At 51.8% G+C, this 18,652-nt stretch overlaps 1 protein-coding gene across 3 annotated transcripts in view; it reads right to left on the reverse strand.

The window, feature by feature from the left end:
• Positions 1–15,284, reverse strand: part of ARID5B (AT-rich interaction domain 5B) — a 123,943-nt gene extending 108,659 nt beyond the window's left edge. For 2 of the 3 annotated variants that reach the window (XM_055719633.1, XM_055719630.1), the window contains exons 1-2: positions 14,704–15,058; positions 1,040–1,265 (exon numbers count right to left, since the gene is read on the reverse strand). In XM_055719633.1, coding sequence (XP_055575608.1) covers positions 1,040–1,265; positions 14,704–14,994 — 517 coding nt within the window. In that variant the 5' untranslated portion in view covers positions 14,995–15,058. Of the gene's footprint in view, positions 1–1,039; positions 1,266–14,703; positions 15,059–15,161 lie in introns of those variants that run through there. The other variant, XM_055719631.1, reaches the window with a different exon arrangement.
• Positions 15,285–18,652: the final 3,368 nt, after the last annotated feature.

The raw sequence follows: 18,652 nt of genomic DNA on the forward strand, positions 1-18,652 counted from the left end.
ATGTACTTCAAAGCACTGTCTCTGGCAGCTATTATGCATCCAAGGTCCTAATACCACAAACAGGTGCATTACCAAGAGGAGACCTATCTCCCTTGGACCTTGTCCCCCCATCCCAGACTTTAGAGGTTTGAGTGTCTGCGCATCAAAGCAGCCCCAGAGCTGCAAGTCTATCTGCAACCATCCAAAGTAGCAGAGCTACCACTTCTCTCCCTAAAAACAGACAGGGAAAGAAAGTACAGGTCTATCTGGAAAGAACAGTGGGGACCTCACTGAGGCCTATGCTGTATAGCAGGGGTCCTCAAACTTTTTAACCAGGGGGCCGGCGTGCAGATGCAGTGGCAGGCAGCCATCTGCGGCTGCTTGGTTTCCCCACCCCCAACCCCCCGCGGGGGGTTCTGTAAATACCGAGGGCCGGATTGAGGACCCTGGGGGGCTGTATCCAGCCCACGGGCTGTAGTTTGAGGACCCCTGTTGTATAGTAACATAAAGCTCACAAGGAAATGCTACAGAAGGCTATGGAAGGGACATCTTCCTACTGAACAAGACACAAAGCCAACCTTAGGGAGACAGAACAAGCACAAGGAGCAGGTGACAATGCTGCGCTTCTGAAGATGGGACGTGAGAAGTGAAAGGCCTTTACTCTGCCCTGCCTGTCAGAGGAGGCCTCAGGAAGATGTGTCAGGCTCCTCTCCCCACGATGCACAGCTCTGACCTGATTCCCTGGACTGCAGAGCCCCAGGGAGAGCCCTTGACAATTTTTCGTGCGCATACCTTCAGGATTTGAGCCTTACTGCTCCAGGACATGTCTATGGAGCAGACAGGTATCACAGAGTTACCCCATGCTACTCTTGAAGGAGCCTGCAGTGAACTCACCACCACCCCCCCCCGATCCCACTTGGGTATCTTATCACCACACCTCCGCCTGCAGCACAGACATACCTTGGGAACTGGCGATGGCTTGGCAGGATCAGGCTCATCTGTCTTTGAAAGACACTCACCCACGGGCCCCTCCCCATGGCAGAAAGTAAGGGATACTCACCAAGGTCAGCCTTTTCCTTCAGGATATCTTTGAAGTTCAAGCCGCTGTTGAGCGTGGATTGTCTGTATCTCATCAAGGCCTCCTTCTGCCCATTCTTCCCGACATCCATTGGCTTGACTGGCTCAGCCCGGAAACCACACTTCCACTTGGAGAAATCGGACTGTGCCCATTTTGCCAAGTCCTCAAGCTTCACAGTGACTTTCTCCGAAACAGCAATAACTTCATCCTGCAAGAAGTGGTCAAATGAGAATAGGACACGTCATGAGGGCCGCCATGATGACTGATAAATCCGTAATGCCACCCCCCCCACAGGCTACTGGAAAAGCCTGTCTTGCTGTTGGCAGATTAATTTTTTCATAATACAGAATAGCTAGTACTTGAATTATTCCTCCTGCCCCCTAAATGGAAATATTAGTTGTTTACTCAAAGCAAATACACATGATCTAAAGACAATTTCTGGGACTGGAGCAATGATCCTAAAAGGCATTTGAAATGCAGGTTGCCAAATCACATTCTGTAAAACCCAAAGCCTTGAGGGAAAGTTTGTTTTTTAGGTGCAATTAGCTGCAAATGTAAAAATTCATGGCTGAATGACTAATGGTTATAGCTAGTCCTGAAATAAATGGACTAAGTAAATCTCAGATTCTTGGAACTCTGACTCACCAAAAAATTCCTGTGTTTATGGTACATTTTCCCTTGGCTTATACACAAATATTGAATTTAACTTTTGTCCTAAAAATTAAATAAAACTGTGATGTAATCCCAAAAGAAATACTACATAAATGTTATGTGCTTCCCACCAAAAGAAACTTGCACATTCTCATGTTTCTTAAAACCTTTTTCAAGATCAGAACTGTAATTTTTTTTCCCTTCTTAAACATACATTCTAAGAAAAGCACTTAAACTTAGTTTAGCCTCCAGAATGTATACTCGAATTAAACAGCTCTAATTGCTGGATTTTATCCTTCCAGGAAACAATCAACTCCTCTCAGTCATGATGAATAAGCAGAATGTTTTATAGCTGACTCCAGTGAGCAGAGGCTCGAGAAAGCCTCCAAAAAATAAACAAACAAACATACACACATATCCAGCCAGATACATTCCAGATTTTTTAGTTAAAACAGCAGAAATAATTTATGTTGTAATGAGAGCTGGCTGCACCACCACACCTTTCACACCACATATTTCTAGCACTAAATAAGGTTACAGGTTCTTGAAATAGATAAACCAGAAACCAATTTTTCTCTCAAATAAACACAAGTATTTGCAAAGGGTAGAGAAATTCTTTGAGTTATTAAACAAAGAGAAAAGCACGATTGATTCTCTCTCTGTGTTTTTTTTCTTCCCACTGAACACATTCCTCAGGAAATAAAATACTGCTCAATAGGAAAAAAAAAAAAAAAAGCTTTATTGTGATAAGTTACACACAATACAAAACCTGAAGTATCTCTAGTAAAAAAGCAGATCTGATATTCCAGTCTCTCTTACATAATACAAAATCATTTTATTAGCAGGCACCTTCATTACATTTAGTGCAATAACAAATATTTGGTCAGAAACGAACGGCATGCTTATATGCTAAGCAAACTTGTAATAAAAATCTTTTCCTTTATCATTGCACAGCATAAGAACTTCCACTGAACAACAAACAATAACAGTGACGTTTTAAATCTCTGTTTATGACAAACGTCAATACTTTGTAAACAAGCGTTGGGTACTACAAAGTACAATTTCAATGGATGGCTTCACCCAATTTCATTACACCAGCCACTTGAAATAAAAAAGCTGTAGTTGCTATGCATTTTATAGCTATTACATGGCGATTATTAAATGTCAGCATGGAAAAAAAATAATACATATATATAAATTTCAGCCTGTCTGCAGACAGTCTCAGCAATTTCTGGATGAAGTCCTCTTTTAGGATGTTGAATACCATCACCAGTGACTACACAATTTCTACACTACAGAAATCTATTTAACAGCAGTTTTAAAAAAACCCTGACTTGGAGATCAGACATGTTTTTGGTTAAAATATTATTTTCCAAATAGTTCTCATGATCAAATGATTATGATTTCAATTACTAGTTTCTTCATATCCTTTCCAAGAACTGGTATGACTAATTTTGGCTGGCATACAAAGTAAGCTGAGCAGACAATTTATTAACCAAAAGAAAAGTACAATCACTATTACATCATCAATGAATAAACTTGTTTTCGAGAATACAACCTTCACATACACGCACATGATGTGTACACAGGGAAAAAAAAGGAAGGAAAAAAAAAAAAAAAAGAGGGGAAAAAAGAAAGAAACCCAACTGTAACGAGAGTGAGGCGATGCTGGTGCATTTGCTGGCTCTGCCCAGGCTGCCATGGAGCGGGGAATCAGAGAGGCAGGAGTAGGGGGAGAGGCAGCTTTTGGGGGGGGAGAGCACACCCCAAGCGTATGTATGCTTTCTGTGGCAGCGGCACAGCTGCAGCCATGAAAACACGTTTAGCATCGCCACACTGGTGTGAAGGGCTACGAAGAGACCCTACAGAAAGACAGTCAAGCGCTTGCCTCAGCCCTTCACAAAATGGCACCAGGACTCTAAATACCATGGCGCAAAGGGGCGCCCAGAATGGCACCACAGGGTAGCTGAGAACGCAGCTGCAGTGAATGAGTATAAAATATAAAAGAAATTCAGGCTGTCACTGTGCCATGACAAGGGTTGTGGGCCAAACCTCCTGCATGCAGGCAGTGCTAGGCAATGGCCCCTCGTCAGGGCCGCCCCGTCACCCCTGCAGCAGCTGTGTCCCCAATGGCACCTGGTCCCCATCACCTCTGTGCCAGCCACGTCCCTAAGGGTGCCTGGATGGCCCCCAAATCAGCTGGGATGGCCTGAGAAGGGCGGCTGACCACAGGCCTCGTGCTCATGGCTGCCAGGCTGGGCTTTGTGCCGTGACCGAGCAATGGCAGCACCCACCTCATGGCTGTCAGGCCAAGAGGGCCCATCTCGCACCTGCTGTAACTGCAGCTCTACTGCCACCAGCCCCTCAAAAGCCAGAGCTGCTCCTAAGATTAAAGATGTTTAATCTTTAGGGGTCACCCTTAAGGAAGCAGGGCCAAGGCCGGGCCCGGCCTGCAGAGGCAACGGTTGCTGGACGAGACTGGGAGCACCCAGCCATCCTCCACACCAGCACTGGCCTCGTGTCCCCCCTCATACCACCAGTGATCACCACAGCTGCACTAGCGAAACATGACTAAGCTCCCTTTTAGCCAGAAAACAGAAAAATCACCCTACATATCCCTGCCTTGGGTTGCCCTGCCCTACAGGCACTGGGCCTGGGTAGACCTGTTCTCTCTTGCTGCTCATTTTTTGAGCTCTTGCTCATTTTGGGCCCAATTCAGAGACAAGCAGCCATGTCCTCCTCAGCTCCCCACACACCACAGCAGTCACAGATCGGACATGGTCCTCCTCTGGGCACTGCTGCCCACACCAACCTTGCCAGCAAGAGACTGCATCTCCAGAGGCGTTTTCACCCTGGCACTTCATCGTACAAACACTGTCACCCAGCAAAACACGGCGGGTAGCTTCAGCCCTTCTTTCTGAGGAGCCTGAACTGTGGGCAGCTTCCAGAGAGGCCGTCTTCCCCACACCTCGATAGTCTGCTAATGCAAGAGGTCATCTGCCCCAAAGCCACCAAACAGAGGTCACCCAACTACTTCATCAGCTCTGGGATGTTGATGCGCCTTGCCAAGCTTTAACACATCCTGAAGCAACCTTTGCAAGCACTCAGATCCAAACTATGAGCAAACTATGAGTAGCAGGGTTTTTTAATTACTGTTTTGGAGGAGGAGGTAACAAAAGGGTCCCTCTCCTTTTTTTTTTTTTTTTTTAAAGCGAAAATGTCTCAGAGCCCTCATGTCACAAAAAAAGTTGCTTCAGGACCTGTGGGGCTCTGCCAGCCAGAGGAGCCCCCATAGCCATTCAGTATCGACTGCTGCGCACCTACTGCCGCAGCCCTTCTAGAGAAACCTTTCAACGAGATGACAAAGCAATACAGATGTTGAATAAATAAAAACCAGGTACATGGTGACACATGACTAACAAACCTTTAGAAGATTAAAGAAATGTGCTGTATAACCTTCATGTCATTAATAATTATTTCTCTGTGTAAACATGAAAAACCACCCACGTCGCATACAGTGCGTATATATATCTATACAAAAATCAACTCATCGTGTGTTAGCTGTGCTCTGAAGTGATATGTTTATGAGGTCTCCGTTGCATGTTTAAGTCTTTAATTGCAGTTTTTTTCCTGCTACAGCAAGATGAGGTTTGCAGGAGGAAACAGCCTGCGTCGATTTCAGCTCTGCTCAGGAATTAGATTTATCTTGGATGGGCCTTTTTGGATGCTGACCGACCAATGGCAATGCTTTTCCCAGCCACAAAGTTGTCTAAATCTCGAAATAAGCACTGACTATAAAAAGAGGCACTTTTTCTTCTGTTTCTATAAAAGCAGGTATCTAGTCAGCCTATAATTTTAGCACATCTTACAAGACTCCTGAGCAAAGTACAATACTTTCACCTATCAAGTGGGAAATGGGGAGATGGTTAAGAACGATGGTGATACAAACCCTTTTCATCCCTCTCTTGTTTTTTATAAGAGCATATCAGATCTGCATTTTCAGACAAGTCGTCCAGGGAGAAAGGGACAGCATCTTCTTGAGAGCCGTTATGCTTAAATATTATGTCACTGTTGTCTAAGCAACCATCACAGCCTCCCGAAAGCACAGAATGCTATATTGCCTGACTCAGCAGATGGTTGAAATACTTACATTCAGGGAAAGAGGTCAGGTAGTTATAATAGTTTAAAGCAGATAATTATTTTTTAGAAGAAATATTAACTCTTACAAGGCAGGGAGTCACAGGGCAGCACAGGGAGGTCATACATCTTGATTGCACACCCGCATACGGTACGTCACAACTCCTCACTCATTGCCAATAACTAGGAAAGATTTATATTTTAGAGATGCTGAGGCAGCCTTAAAAGAATTACGGCAACTGAGATATCTCAAAATTTTGACGTGCTGAGACTGTTTTCACTCCAGTGCTTCCAGAGGTCATTTAAGGAATTCTGGAGGGCACGAGTGAGTGGAACACCTGCTTGGCTGTCTCCTAACATCAAATATGTGGCCTAGAGAGAAACAGGAGACGCACTGCAAAAAACTCTTGCCGACAATTACAGGAGACACTGCGTGTCATTTATCTGATCATTACGAATTGCATCAGAAAACATCTTCAAGTCTTTTTACTGAAACCTTTAGCACAGTAGATAGCTGGGGATGCATATTTTACAACCCAGTACATCGCCGATGAAAACACATTCATCCACAGGAGCAAAAAATACAGTGCGACTCTTACGGACTGCATTCACCGAGGATAATAGAACTGCATATTTCATTTGGGCATAAAGGCATCTATTATTCTGGGCTTTTTTTACATTGCATGTATTCTCTAGTTTTTTGCGATTTAGGTGAAAAGAACCTTCCCATACCTTGCACAACAACGCAATTCTCGTTCCAGGAATCTACTTCCCTGCTCTAAATCCCTTTTGAGGAGCAGAAGGTCACATTTTGGAGGTGGAGAAAGGAAGGAGGGGGCTTATTTCCAATAAACACCTCTCCTGTAGCAATGCATTTACCTAGATGGTTCAGGAAGTGCCATCATCCTTACTTGATGGCACAGTAAAACAAAAAAACTCTGTTAGCAGAGTCTATAGTCCAGAGCTCTTCTCTGTCACACAGATGCCAGCCGGGCTTTGGGACAGCAAGGGAAAACAGGTCACCTCAATTCAGCCCTAACCCATTTGCCAAAAGTTGCTCAGGAACGTGAACCCACCTCTCCAAAATCATCTCCTATAAGCAGCACTTCACCCAGGCCCTCCTCCAGCAACCACATTCAGCCCTAAGGGGCAGAGAATGTTTGTACCGGACTGCTTTGCTCTCAGAGACTTTCTCCAGAATAAGAAAGTCCCATCTCCCTGCTGCCTGCTGTGGACTGGGGGTATACATGGGGGTTTTTAAGACTGCAGGATCGCAGACTAGCTCAAAAACTGGCTGCGCCATAGAAAAGGGCCCTGTTCAGCCTCCCTACACAGCACATGAAGGACTTGCCTGTCATCCGCTCCCTTATTACCTGTTGCTCTTCCAGTACAACCTTTCTAAGGAGGCTGCAGACCTGGGGAGCTGGGGCACAGCTCTGGCAGGTGGAAAATGCTGCTCCTGCTCTGCAGGTGGAATCCCCAAGTGATGGGGAAGCCTCACAAGAGGCTCCAGTGCTTGGCATGGGCAGAGGCAGCTTTCTTTCCCCCTTTCTCTGCCCCGAGTGCCTCATTTGGTGCCACCTTCTCCAACATCTATCCCCTAGCCCTGGGCAGACAGAGGTGTCCCAAAGGATGCACAGAGTGGAACTGACCGCTGGGGCCTGGGCCCACAATACTTCCAGAGATGCCAGCACACAGAGACCACCACTCTCCACCCACAAACCTACCAGAGAGCCTTGAGAATGGAAACACATACAGCCCAGGAGTTTACCTGGCACACAAGAAAATTTTAAAGAGACCAAGGCAGAACCTTTCATCTGTTAATCCTTTGCTAATTACTTTAAAGGACTATAATGATCTCATTAAATTCAGGTGATGGGTATTTCCCCAGCCTAAGCACAGCCACACACAGCTGTCTGAAATTCATGCCAACAGAGAACACTACCTCCCAATGTGTTCATCCCTTCTGCCAGGGTCCAAAACCCAAAAGAGACCAAGATAAGGGACACAGGTGAAACACGTGAAGTCCTGTGATATTCACTTTCCCTTGTATTAGCAAGCAGCTTTTTCCTTTGTGTGACTCAGTATTTCCAAAGCCAGACACGCAACGTCCTGGGGCAGGGCAGCACTGTGTTTTTGTAGGATGCTTTGTGGGATACTGGTCCATCTGGGCCAGAAGCGGGGTGTGGAGATGGAGCGCACAGAGGGATGGCTGTGAGCAGCTAGACTTGACATTTCTACTGTGACCCTCCTCCTTCATTTCTGGGGTGTTTTTTTCTCCTTCCTCCCACTCCCAAGCAGAGGTTCAAATTGAATTTATATCTGTCATTGCAGATAGAAGTTCTGACCAAAGAGAAAATAGGCTTCAGTCAAAATGTTTTCGCGTCAGATAGCTCAAAGATCTCAAAGAGCTGTTTTAGTTTAGGCAAGTTGACAAGCAATTCATTCCTAATTTTGCCTACTACAGTTACAGTACGAAAAGCTTTCCTCATAGATTACATAATTATATTTTTCTTTAACAAGGAGTACATTGCATTAGCAGGTTTAAATTATGCAAGCTTATTCTTTTGTCTTTTGTTATATTGTGTTCTATTGTGCTGGTAAAACAATATGTGCTTTAATTAGCAAATATCTGTAAATAATTTACTTGCTTTTCATACAGCAGAACAATGGAGCCAATTTTCACATACATCCACTGAGCATGTCTAGGGGGTTTCTTGCCAGAACCTTCCATTGTTCAGTATCTGTATCAATCTGCCCATCATTAGCAGCTAACGTTCAACAACCCAGGAAGACATTAAAGTTTTGGCCCCTGGGAGCAGCCCCAAGCCCCCTAAACCCGAGGCTATGCTTTGTAAAGAAAGATTAAAATATCCAGAAAATGAAAACAAACTCTTTTATTATCTATAACCCTGGCACCTTCGCATAGAAACATGGACGCCTGCCAAGCATTAAGGTCACTGGATTAATGCCATAAAATGCCGATGTTCATCTGACCTTCTGACTGCATTTTAGCTACAAAATAAAAAGCTCAACTTAATACGACACTATGAATCATGCGAGCGTCTAGGCTCTGCAGGGTTAACGCTGGGTGTGAACCCACACTGCGCGCACACACACACACACACACACGCACAAAGAAAAAAGCTCTTAAATCAAGAGTGGATGACTGTTCGGAGACTTAAGGCATTGTTATTTTGAATGCGAATGAAAGGGCCAGAACAAGCATTGCAAGAATATTTCAATTATGTATTTCCCAGAACTACATCTCTGAGCAACTAATGCAAATATTGCTCCCATAGCAGTAGAACTTCTTCCCGAATAAAAGCATATAAGAGCTTGAATCAGAACATACTTTCTATATCATTCGCATATTGTTTGAATATTATTAAAAATGCAAAATCTATGTATGCGTTACTCTCCTGAGCAATACAGTAATTATGATTAAGGGACAAGCAGCACAAAAAGAGCCAATTTATCTTACTTGTGCTTAGGAATACTATTGTGTAACTAAGCAACTAAAGACAAAATATAGTCTAATTAATTCACTCCTATGCTTATTTAAAAGACACAATTAGAACATTTTTATTTTCCAGCCTGCACAGTATCTCAACATGCTTGAGGGTGTACCATGTGAGGCCTATTATTCTCCAAAGACAAGAGTTTAATGTTTAGTGCCACTGATCAGACTGGGAACAGCAACTCTAGAGAGCAGTGGGTGTATTTTACAGTCTGAATGTACTGGGAAGGGGAGGGAAAGGGAGGGGGGGAATAAAAAAAATAATAATAAAAAAAAAGTGAATCTGCCTTAAATGACCAGATATGCCAGACTGCTGGCTAATGGCTAGCAACATGTGGCTTCTCTGAGTAATATCATTGCCCTCTCCTTCCTTTGCCAGCATATGTTACTGGTGGCGAGAGAGATAAAAATTATACAGAGTGGATATGCAATTACCAAAACCATGATATTTTATGACAAATGCCATTTCTCTAACACTGCTATTACAGTGCGCCTGATTTCCAAAGCTGAATTAATTTGAGCAAGTGTACATTGAAGATTGATGCTATTAGCCTGATTTTTAAAGCACCCTTTCATAATCATAATCTGCATGTTTGAAACGTGTTGTCATTACCAGTGTTGACAGATACGAGCATAAGGCACACACCGTGGAGACTAAAACGGGGCTGTTCTCATCTCAAGTAAGAGTGTACAGATTCCTATATCTCTCAAAAAAACCTATTACTGTCCAAAGGGAGTAGCATGTTTTTCAAGAGGGGTGGCAATTAAGGACTAGTGGCATATGACATCATGCCTGGGCCAGCCTGTGCTACCTTTACATGCTGGAGTAGGAGCTCCACACACAGAGAGCCCCTTGGAAACAAATGAGGCTTTCAAGGGATGCTGTGAGCATCTGTCCCAAAACGAAGACAGAACAAACCCACTGCCTCCCTTAACTTTCTGGAAGAATCTCTTCTGCAATTATAAATTACATACATTTATGGAGTGACTTTTTTTTTTTTTCTTTCCCCCAATTAGTCTGAAAATGCAAAATACTGCTAGGGAAATAATTACAGGAAACTAGCTCTCTTCTCTCCTCTGTATGAGCAACGCTTACTCATGTAAATTACTTGCATGAGTAAGGATTATTTGCAAGGCGAAAAGCATTGCATCAGATCCCCAGTTTGGGAGAAGAGATGAAATCAACATGAGTTCGTAGTAAACTTAGCTGCTGCTGAATGAACCAAAGGCAGATCCCCGCTGACAGTCCAGCCCCAGCGGAAGCAACATTCACGACGCAGGGCAATGCAGGGAATGTCATACCATGCAAAATGAATTAGTTGCTTGTTTGGGTTTTTTTTCAGGAATTGTACAGATCACATCAAACATCATCCCTGGATTTAACGAGCACTGGCTTTGAGATATATTTTTAAGCCCAGTCTAACTAATGCCAACACCTTTAAAAACATGAAAACACAAGGCACTAACAAGCATTTCACTCTAGAACTGCTGCTGCAAAGGTCAGATGTTCCACAGCCCCACGCTACCCCTTGGAGCAGAGAGGAGCAAATGAGCCGGAGGAGGGTTTGGCCAGGACCCCATGGCCTGCAGGGCTCCGTGACTGAGCCCACCACACACCCCCAAGTGCTGCGGGCCTAGGGCGCTGCACGAGGGGACTGGGCAGAGGCTTTCTGCCAGCAGGCAGCCAGCATCTACTTTGCACAGTCCGGTGCCAGAAAAGCTGGGGGGCTGCTTTCCACACACTTCCCATGAAACCATTTCAGGCACAACAGCGTGCTCTTACAGCTGCTCCCTCCAGACCTTTGCAGCCCCCCAAACATCCTCCTCTGAGCCCTGTGCGAGGCGCCTGCCATCACAAAGACCTTCCCATCCCAAGCAGGAGGTGACACAGGGGACCATGCCAACCCAGAAGCAGCCAAGAAAACCAAGGCAAGGTGGCACCTTCCTCCAGCAAAACCAACACTTTCTCCATTTCGGTGGTGGCCCTCCCAGGAACAGAGGACAGCCAGAGGACAGCCACTTCTTCCTCACTGGAGGGAAGGGAGAGGAGGCTGCTCCCCCTCCAACCAGCACTGCCACCTGCTGCAGTGTTTGGGCTTGATGGTGAGGTCAGAGGCAGCACACCTGGGCCCCTGCGTTTTAAAAGCAGCAACAAAGTTTTCAGTGAAGTTGAGCAAAACTCTTCTAGCTCACCTCACACAGCATCCCCAATGGCACCATCGCTCTCACAAAAACATCTCCGCTGCTCCTGCGCAGGAAGACCCCTGGCCTGAGTGTGATGCCGGAGCTGGTCCCAGCCTCTCCATGCATGTCGCTCCAGAATGTGATGAGCATCACGGCCAGGAGCGCTCGTACCTGCAGCATGTGACCAATGCTATCCCACATTTGCCATCCACTGAAGACTCCCCGGGAAGCAGTCTCTGGCTGGCTCCTGGGGCTGAAGTAGAGTTTCTCTGCGGGCTTACAGGGATGCTGAGCCTTGGGCGGAGGGAGGGGTACCTCGGTGGAAGCGCACCTGGGCTTGAACCCTTTGCTGGGTCTGGGCCCCAGCACATGGAAACATCTGGTTTTGGCAGCAGTCAGGGTTATATTTAAATCTGGATGATGAATTCAGCTAGCTATAAAAAGACTTATATTTACACTTATCACTGATTAGCTCAAACATTTGGCAATCAGATAAAATACACCATCAGAAATCTCTGAGTAACAGAAGCATTACATACCCCTCACTTCTCCTCCCTCCTCACAGCCACTAGCTGAATATTGTCATAGTGTCAATGCTGCTATTACAGAAAACACGCAGCAAGCTGCTTCTATTAATCATGCCACTAGCGCAGGTAGCTGCTAGCGACTATGCCTAAATCTCCGGTGGGCTCGATCGCAAGCCAGCAATGCAACCACTAGCTCCCCTCACCAACAGTTTTATTGACAGCAAGAACCCCTGTTGCCCTTTGCCTCGGACATCACAGATTTGCACTATGTGTTTAAGCACTGGCTCACTTCATCCCCACTCCCTGAATACAAGACAAGGTGTTTTACCCCGCCGGCAACCCCGCACCACCAAAAAGGTCTGCCCTGATGGCTATAAACCGCCTCTGACTCGAGAGCCGTGTCTCCTCCCGCAGAAGGAGCCCAGCTCAGAGTTAGGAAGCCTTGCGACCCCAGAGGCACTCCGCTGCCACTTTGGGGGCAGACGCTGATGTCATTTACATCAGGAACCGTGACCGTGGGGTGGTTGGGTGGAAGAGCCGCCCAGCGCACCGATGAAGCCGGTTACTCCCACCCAGCCAGCGCGTCGCGAAGCGCCAGCCGGCACCCAGCCTTTTGTCTCTTGGCTGCCTGCACGTCCCTGAGCGCAATTCGGATCATTCTAAACTATTAAAAATCGATAATAAAAAATCATTCCGATGTCTATAAACAAGTTAATAGAGTAAGTGAAAACAAAGTACATTTCTTAATGGGAGTGTTATGTTGCCCTCTCTAGGCCCTGGCTCTCAGTGCCGGTTTCTGTAGGCTCCCTGCCAGAGAAGTATCACTCAGAGCTGTTGCTGTTGCTGCTGCTGCTGCTGCTGCTACTCTGCTAATGAATGACTAACTTAGGCCAGAGGGGAAATGACATCACCGGGGTGTAAAACACAACTGCATTAGGAAACTTTTTACCTGCTTTACATTTGTCATAATTATTCTACACAATACGACCAGCATTTGCATAATTTCAAGGCGTGCCATTATCTTAATTGAAAATTGTTTTCATATGGTTGAATAATGCAGAATGACATCAGTTAAAGCCCCAATGAAATGCACAAGTATAATCACACAGCTAATTACTAGCGGTGTTTGCATGTAAAAATAAATAAAATTGTGCATATTATTAGGAAGGTACATGCAGCTGAGAACTCTCGTACCAGAACAGTGTTTTACTCGTAATGGTAGGATTAATTTTCTCTGATGTTCCTACCACAGTAACATGAGCTGATCATTAAGGCGTATTAAAATGATTTGTGTCCCTTTCCCCACCCCCCTCCCTTCCAAATATCTTTCATTTTACACACGCGCACACACACACACACACAAGACACAGAGAGGCACAGTTTTAAATAGTCACCACGGGCAATTTCAGAGCATCCATTGCTCACTGTCATCTCCCTGATTCTTAGGAAAAGGCTCCCTTATCTCAGTGGCACGCACAGAAAATTAAAGTGAAGAGGTGGCAGCGAGCGAAGGTGGCTCTGAAATGCGTTTCGACTGTGTACGCATGTGTACGGGTACACGGCTACGTCGGCACCTATAGACACGCGTGCCTCCGAAAACAGCCCCTACAGACAGCAGACCCTCGTTGTACCTACAACCTGCCCCCCGCCCCAGCATCTCCAACAGAAGTTCCCCCAAAACACCTCGTGTGTATCGTCCTTGTCGTGCCCACCCCCCACCCCCCCCCCCTCCGCCCTCAGCCTGGTTTGCAGCCCCTCTCGGGGACCCTCTCCACCCCCGCAACCCTCTCCGGATCCCTCGTCCTTCCCCCTCCCCGGACCACGGACCGTGCCGAAGCAATAAATCTGAAAAGCAAATAACGGGAGGGAGCGGAGACGGGGCGGGGGCAGCGGCCCGGGGCGGGGAGGGGGGGGAGGGGGGGGGGCGCAACCTGCGCGGCTTCGCGGCCCCCCGCCGGGAGGTGCGGTGCGGTGCGGAGCCGCGGCGGGGCTGCGCGGGCGCCGGCGGTGGGTGCCGGCGCGCAGCGTGTTTGCGCCGGCCGCGCGGCGGCTCCGAAATACGCCCAGGCATATCTGCAAGTTATTTGAATGTATTATTCCCGTACCTGTCATTTATCACTTTATTCAACACGTCCCTGCCAGCTCAATAGCTTTTGATCTCTCTCTGCCTCCATTTCGTAATTTCCGCCCTCTTAAACATATCGAATACTAAAAAAAAAGCCCCGAACAATATCGAAATCCCCCCCCAACGTGGTTTGGGTTTTTTTTTCTCTTTTCTGCGTGTTTTGGGCTTTTTTTGGGTTTTTTGTTTGCTGGTTAACGAAGCCGGAGGAGGGCAGGGCGAGCCCCGCACGCACTCCGCTGCCCGCCGGGCCGGGGGCGCCCCGCACCCCGACCCCCCCCCCGCCCGCACAAGTTCCCGGGCACCGCGCACCGGAGCGCCCCGACGGCGCGGCCCCTCCGCGCTGCCCCGCCACGCGCAGTGGGGAGGGGGCCGCGGGGGGGGTGGGGGGGGCCGCGGGGGGGAGAGCGAGGGGGTGGTAGCCGGGCCCGGGCATGCAGGTGGGGACGGGCGCGGGGACAGGCGCGGGGGTGGGGGGTGGGGGGGCCGGCGCTGCGTTTACCACCTCGCCATGGTCACTGGTCCTGCCCTGGGGGGTGTCCTCGGGGAGAAAATAAAGTTTGGCGCTGGAGAGAAGTTGCCGGCTGGTGCGCTCCTCCCAGAGCAGCTGCAGCTCCGCGATGCAGGCGGGCTCCTCCGCGCGGCACCGCACGAAGAAGAAGTCGCCGAGGGAGAGGACCCGCGCCCGGCCGCCGCCGCGGCGCTGGAAGCGGAACGCCCTGTAGAAGACGTAGGGGCCGTGCGAGCCGCACGGGGCGCCGACCCACTGCGGGGAACAACAACACGGCAGCGGCATCAGCGCCGGCTCCGCGCCGCGCCGCGCAGCGCCGCGCAGGAGGAGGCAGGGCGGGCGGAGGCAGGGCGGGCGGGAGGGCGGTGGGGAGGGGAGGGGGCGCGCAGCGGCGCGGAGGCTCCGCGGCGGCGGGCGCGGGGCGGGGCGGGGCGCGCGGGGCGGCGCGGTACCTGCAGTGCGCTGCGCTCCATCGCGGCTCCGGCGTGATTGAACTCAACATTCTCCCAAACTTGTTGGCGTGAATGGAGCCCGGCAGGTCCTGGCAGGGCAAAGCCAGCCCCGCCGCCCGCCGCCCCCCGCCGCCGCCGCCCCCGCGCCGCCCCGCTGCCGCCGCCGCCCCCCGCCCCGCCGCAAGCGGCGACGCCCCCCCGCGCCGCCCGCCCCCCGCCCCGCCGCCCCGCCGACGCCCCGCCGCGCCCCGCCGACGCCGACGCCCGACGCCGGCCGGCCCCCCGACGCCCGACCCGGCCCGGCAAAAATGCCGCGGGGCGGCGGCGGGCCCCGGGGGGGCGGCACGGGGGCGGCGGGGCGGCGGCGGGGGCAGCCGCGGCGCCCAGGGATTTTTGGGGGGCCGAAAGGGCGTGCGTGCGAGCTGCGGATCTGACAGGACCTGCCTGTATATGTCTAATATAAAGACCATTTCCTGCGGCGCGAGGGGCGCTGCTCGTCCCCGCGCGCGCCCGGCGGGGCCGCCGCGCTCCCACCGCCCGGCCCTGCGGAGCTGCGCGGAGCGGCGCGGAGAGCGAGGCCGCCCGCCCGCCCCCTCCCTCCCTCCCGGCGCGCCCGGCCGGCCGCCTCGGCGGCTCTCGGCGGGCGGCTTCGTCCTTAACGTATTTATCGGTTTTCCCCGGGAAAGGCGGAAAGTGGGTTATCGATTATATAAACACATCAATATTCATGCGCCGCCGCGCTGCGCGGAGAGGGGCGGCTCGGCCGGGGCGAACAACGAAACCGGGGGAGGGGGCGCGGGGAGGCGCGTCCCGCGGCGGCGGGGATGGGCGCGCTCTCTCCGCGCCCGCGGAGCGCGCAGCCGGGACGCGCCGGCCCCGGTGGTCAGCCGGCCCCGCCACCGCGGGCGGGGGATGGCTCCGCGGGCGCGGAGGGGCGCGGGGAGACGGGAAGGGCGGCTCCGCGCCCCGCGCTGGGGGCTGGCCTCTCACCTGCGCCCCGCCCGCCCCCCACCCTCGGCCGCGCCGCACGTCGGGGAGGCATCCCGCGGAGCCTCCGCTACCCAGCGCTACCGCCGGCCAGCTCGGGGCGCCACCGCGGAGCCGCAGCCGCGGACGGTCCTGGAGAGGGCGAGGGGGGCGGCCGCGCCAGGGAGCCGCTCCCGGCACCGCACCCGCGCAGGGGCCGCCGGCGTCGCCGGGCACGGAAAGTTTCTAACGGGGCCCCATGAACGGCAGCCCCACAGGTAGATGCCGCTGCGGCCGGCGGCAGTGCGTGGCCCTCCGCAGCTGCGGAGACCCCCCGCACCCCCGGGCAGTGACGGGCGGTCACTTCGGGGCAGGGGCGGGTGGCTGCCTGGCTGTCCTTCCACCCTTTTGCCCGGGGACTGCCTTGCTCCGCGCCAGCGCAGCCAACCGCGGGGCGGGTGGGGGGACCGGTGGGAAGCGGCTCCGCGGGTGCCCCCCCCACCCCCGTTCCCCACTACCGGCACTTTCTCCCCCTTTTCTGGCTTCTTCCCCCCAAGCCCCCCCGGCGGCCCCTGCTCCCGGGCCGGGGTGTGGGGGGACACACGCCCGAAGCCGCCCCAGCGGGGCAGGTCTGGCCCTGCCGCCGCGACAAGGCGGGGACGGAAATAAATAAATAAATAAGCAAGCACATAAATAAATAAAAATCCTTAATAATGACGGCAGCGGTGACGTCAGCGCTGCGTGCATCACGACACAGCGCGGCGCGGGGGGCAGCAACAAGTGCGGGCGGCGGCGCCGCTGCCGGGGCGACCCCTGGCGCCCGCCCGCCGCACCGCGGGGCCGCCGCCGCCCCGGCTATAGCGCCCGGCACCGCGGCTGCCGCGGCCCGAGCGGGCTCAGGCGTCACGCCTATGGCCACAGTGGCTTCGGGCAAGCGGAGCGTGACGCGCCGGCGGCCAGGGCTGCCTCGGCGCTCCGGGCGGGCGCCTGGCTGGGGTGAGGGGCCACCCCGCCGCGAGCCGGGGGGACGAGTGGTGGTGGCTGGGAATGAGGGACAGCCCCTGCGCCAGCGCCAGGCGAGGCTCTCTCGGCCCCGGGCATTTGGGCAGGGCTCGCAGTGGTGCCAGCAGGGTGCTCTGGGCTCCCCTGGGGTGCTCCCCCTTCTCCAGGGGGAGGCTCCTTTTCTTCTGGTTCCTCTGGAGGGAATGCCAAACTCTTCTTCCAGTTTGGGAAAGGTTTCATCCTTCCTGCCCTGCATCCTTCTAAGGTGCCCCCAACGTCCGCCCGCTCTGCGGCCCCACAGCCTCCCGGCTCGTGCTGCGGCGAGCTGGAAGCAAGGCTTCTTCAGCGCCAGGGAAAGGGAATTTCCTTCCAGCACCTGGCGTGCTGGAGATGAAGATGCTGGAGCTCAGGCTGTGGGAAAGCTGATGTGCTCTCCCATGGCTTCAGGAGGAGGGAGTAGGCAGGGCAGGTGCTAGAGCAGCAGGGCTGTGAGCACCGGGGGTAGGCTGGGACGCCAGCCAGGATGGGGCAGGCGGGAATCCAGCAGGTACCAGTGCTTGGGCTTTCACCCAGCACCATGGGCTTGTGTGCGCCTTGGATGGTCAAAACCCACAGAACAGCTCGGGGCAGTTGCGGTTAGCGGCTCTTCTGGCCACTCGCGTCTGATGCTTTGTGCTCGGGCACCCAGCCCCCCGTGGGGAGGATGTTTTGCAGGGGCTGGGTAGGTATGGGAGGTGGTGCGAGACCCACACCTCGACACATCCCTGCGGAACAGGGAGTGCTGCTCCATTTCACCCCCAGTGAACTCCCGGCTGGAATAACTCGCATTTCTTCAGCAATTCACCTTTGTTTTCACTGACCTTGCCATGTTTAATCAGGGTTATATTCTCACACAGATAAAACCATCCTCAAACAATTGTTACAATATATTGGGCACAAACAGGTTTTTATTTGTTTATTCATTTTCTTTATCTCAGACAGGTAGGGCTGCTCCTTTCCCACAACATATAATCAAGTAGCAAAGAGAACTTAACTTCCCATCTCCATTCGTGCCCGAATCCCTTCGCATGTGCCCCAGCAGGCATGGCCCAGGCACCACCTGGGTGCTGGCCCCACGCCCCTGCTCGCTGCGCGGAGCATCACTCGTGGCTCTGGCGGTTGCAGAGCCTCATCCTTTCCACCAGTCACAATCTTGCTCCTCAGGAAGCAAGCATCCCTCCAAACCGTGGCATTATAACTGCTGTCAAGAAGGTGGTGAGACTGGATAACCACGCCAGGGCACGTTTTGGCCCTCTCAGCAGGGATTGCTTATCCATGCAGCACACTGGGAGGCAGGGGTTATGCATGATGACCTGAGCCACCGCTCCATGCATTGAGCTCCTGCAGGGCTCCATCTCACCTCCGAGTTCTGGGGGAGCTGAACTCCAAAGTCCATGCTTGAGCTTACGTCTGTAAGAGTTATATCTAAAGCCAGAATTCAGACGGTGGGATGATCGGATGTTCACTTCAAGACCCAGATCTCT

This window comes from Falco cherrug, chromosome 9 (genome assembly GCF_023634085.1).
Source record: "Falco cherrug isolate bFalChe1 chromosome 9, bFalChe1.pri, whole genome shotgun sequence".
Lineage (NCBI taxonomy): Eukaryota > Metazoa > Chordata > Aves > Falconiformes > Falconidae > Falco > Falco cherrug.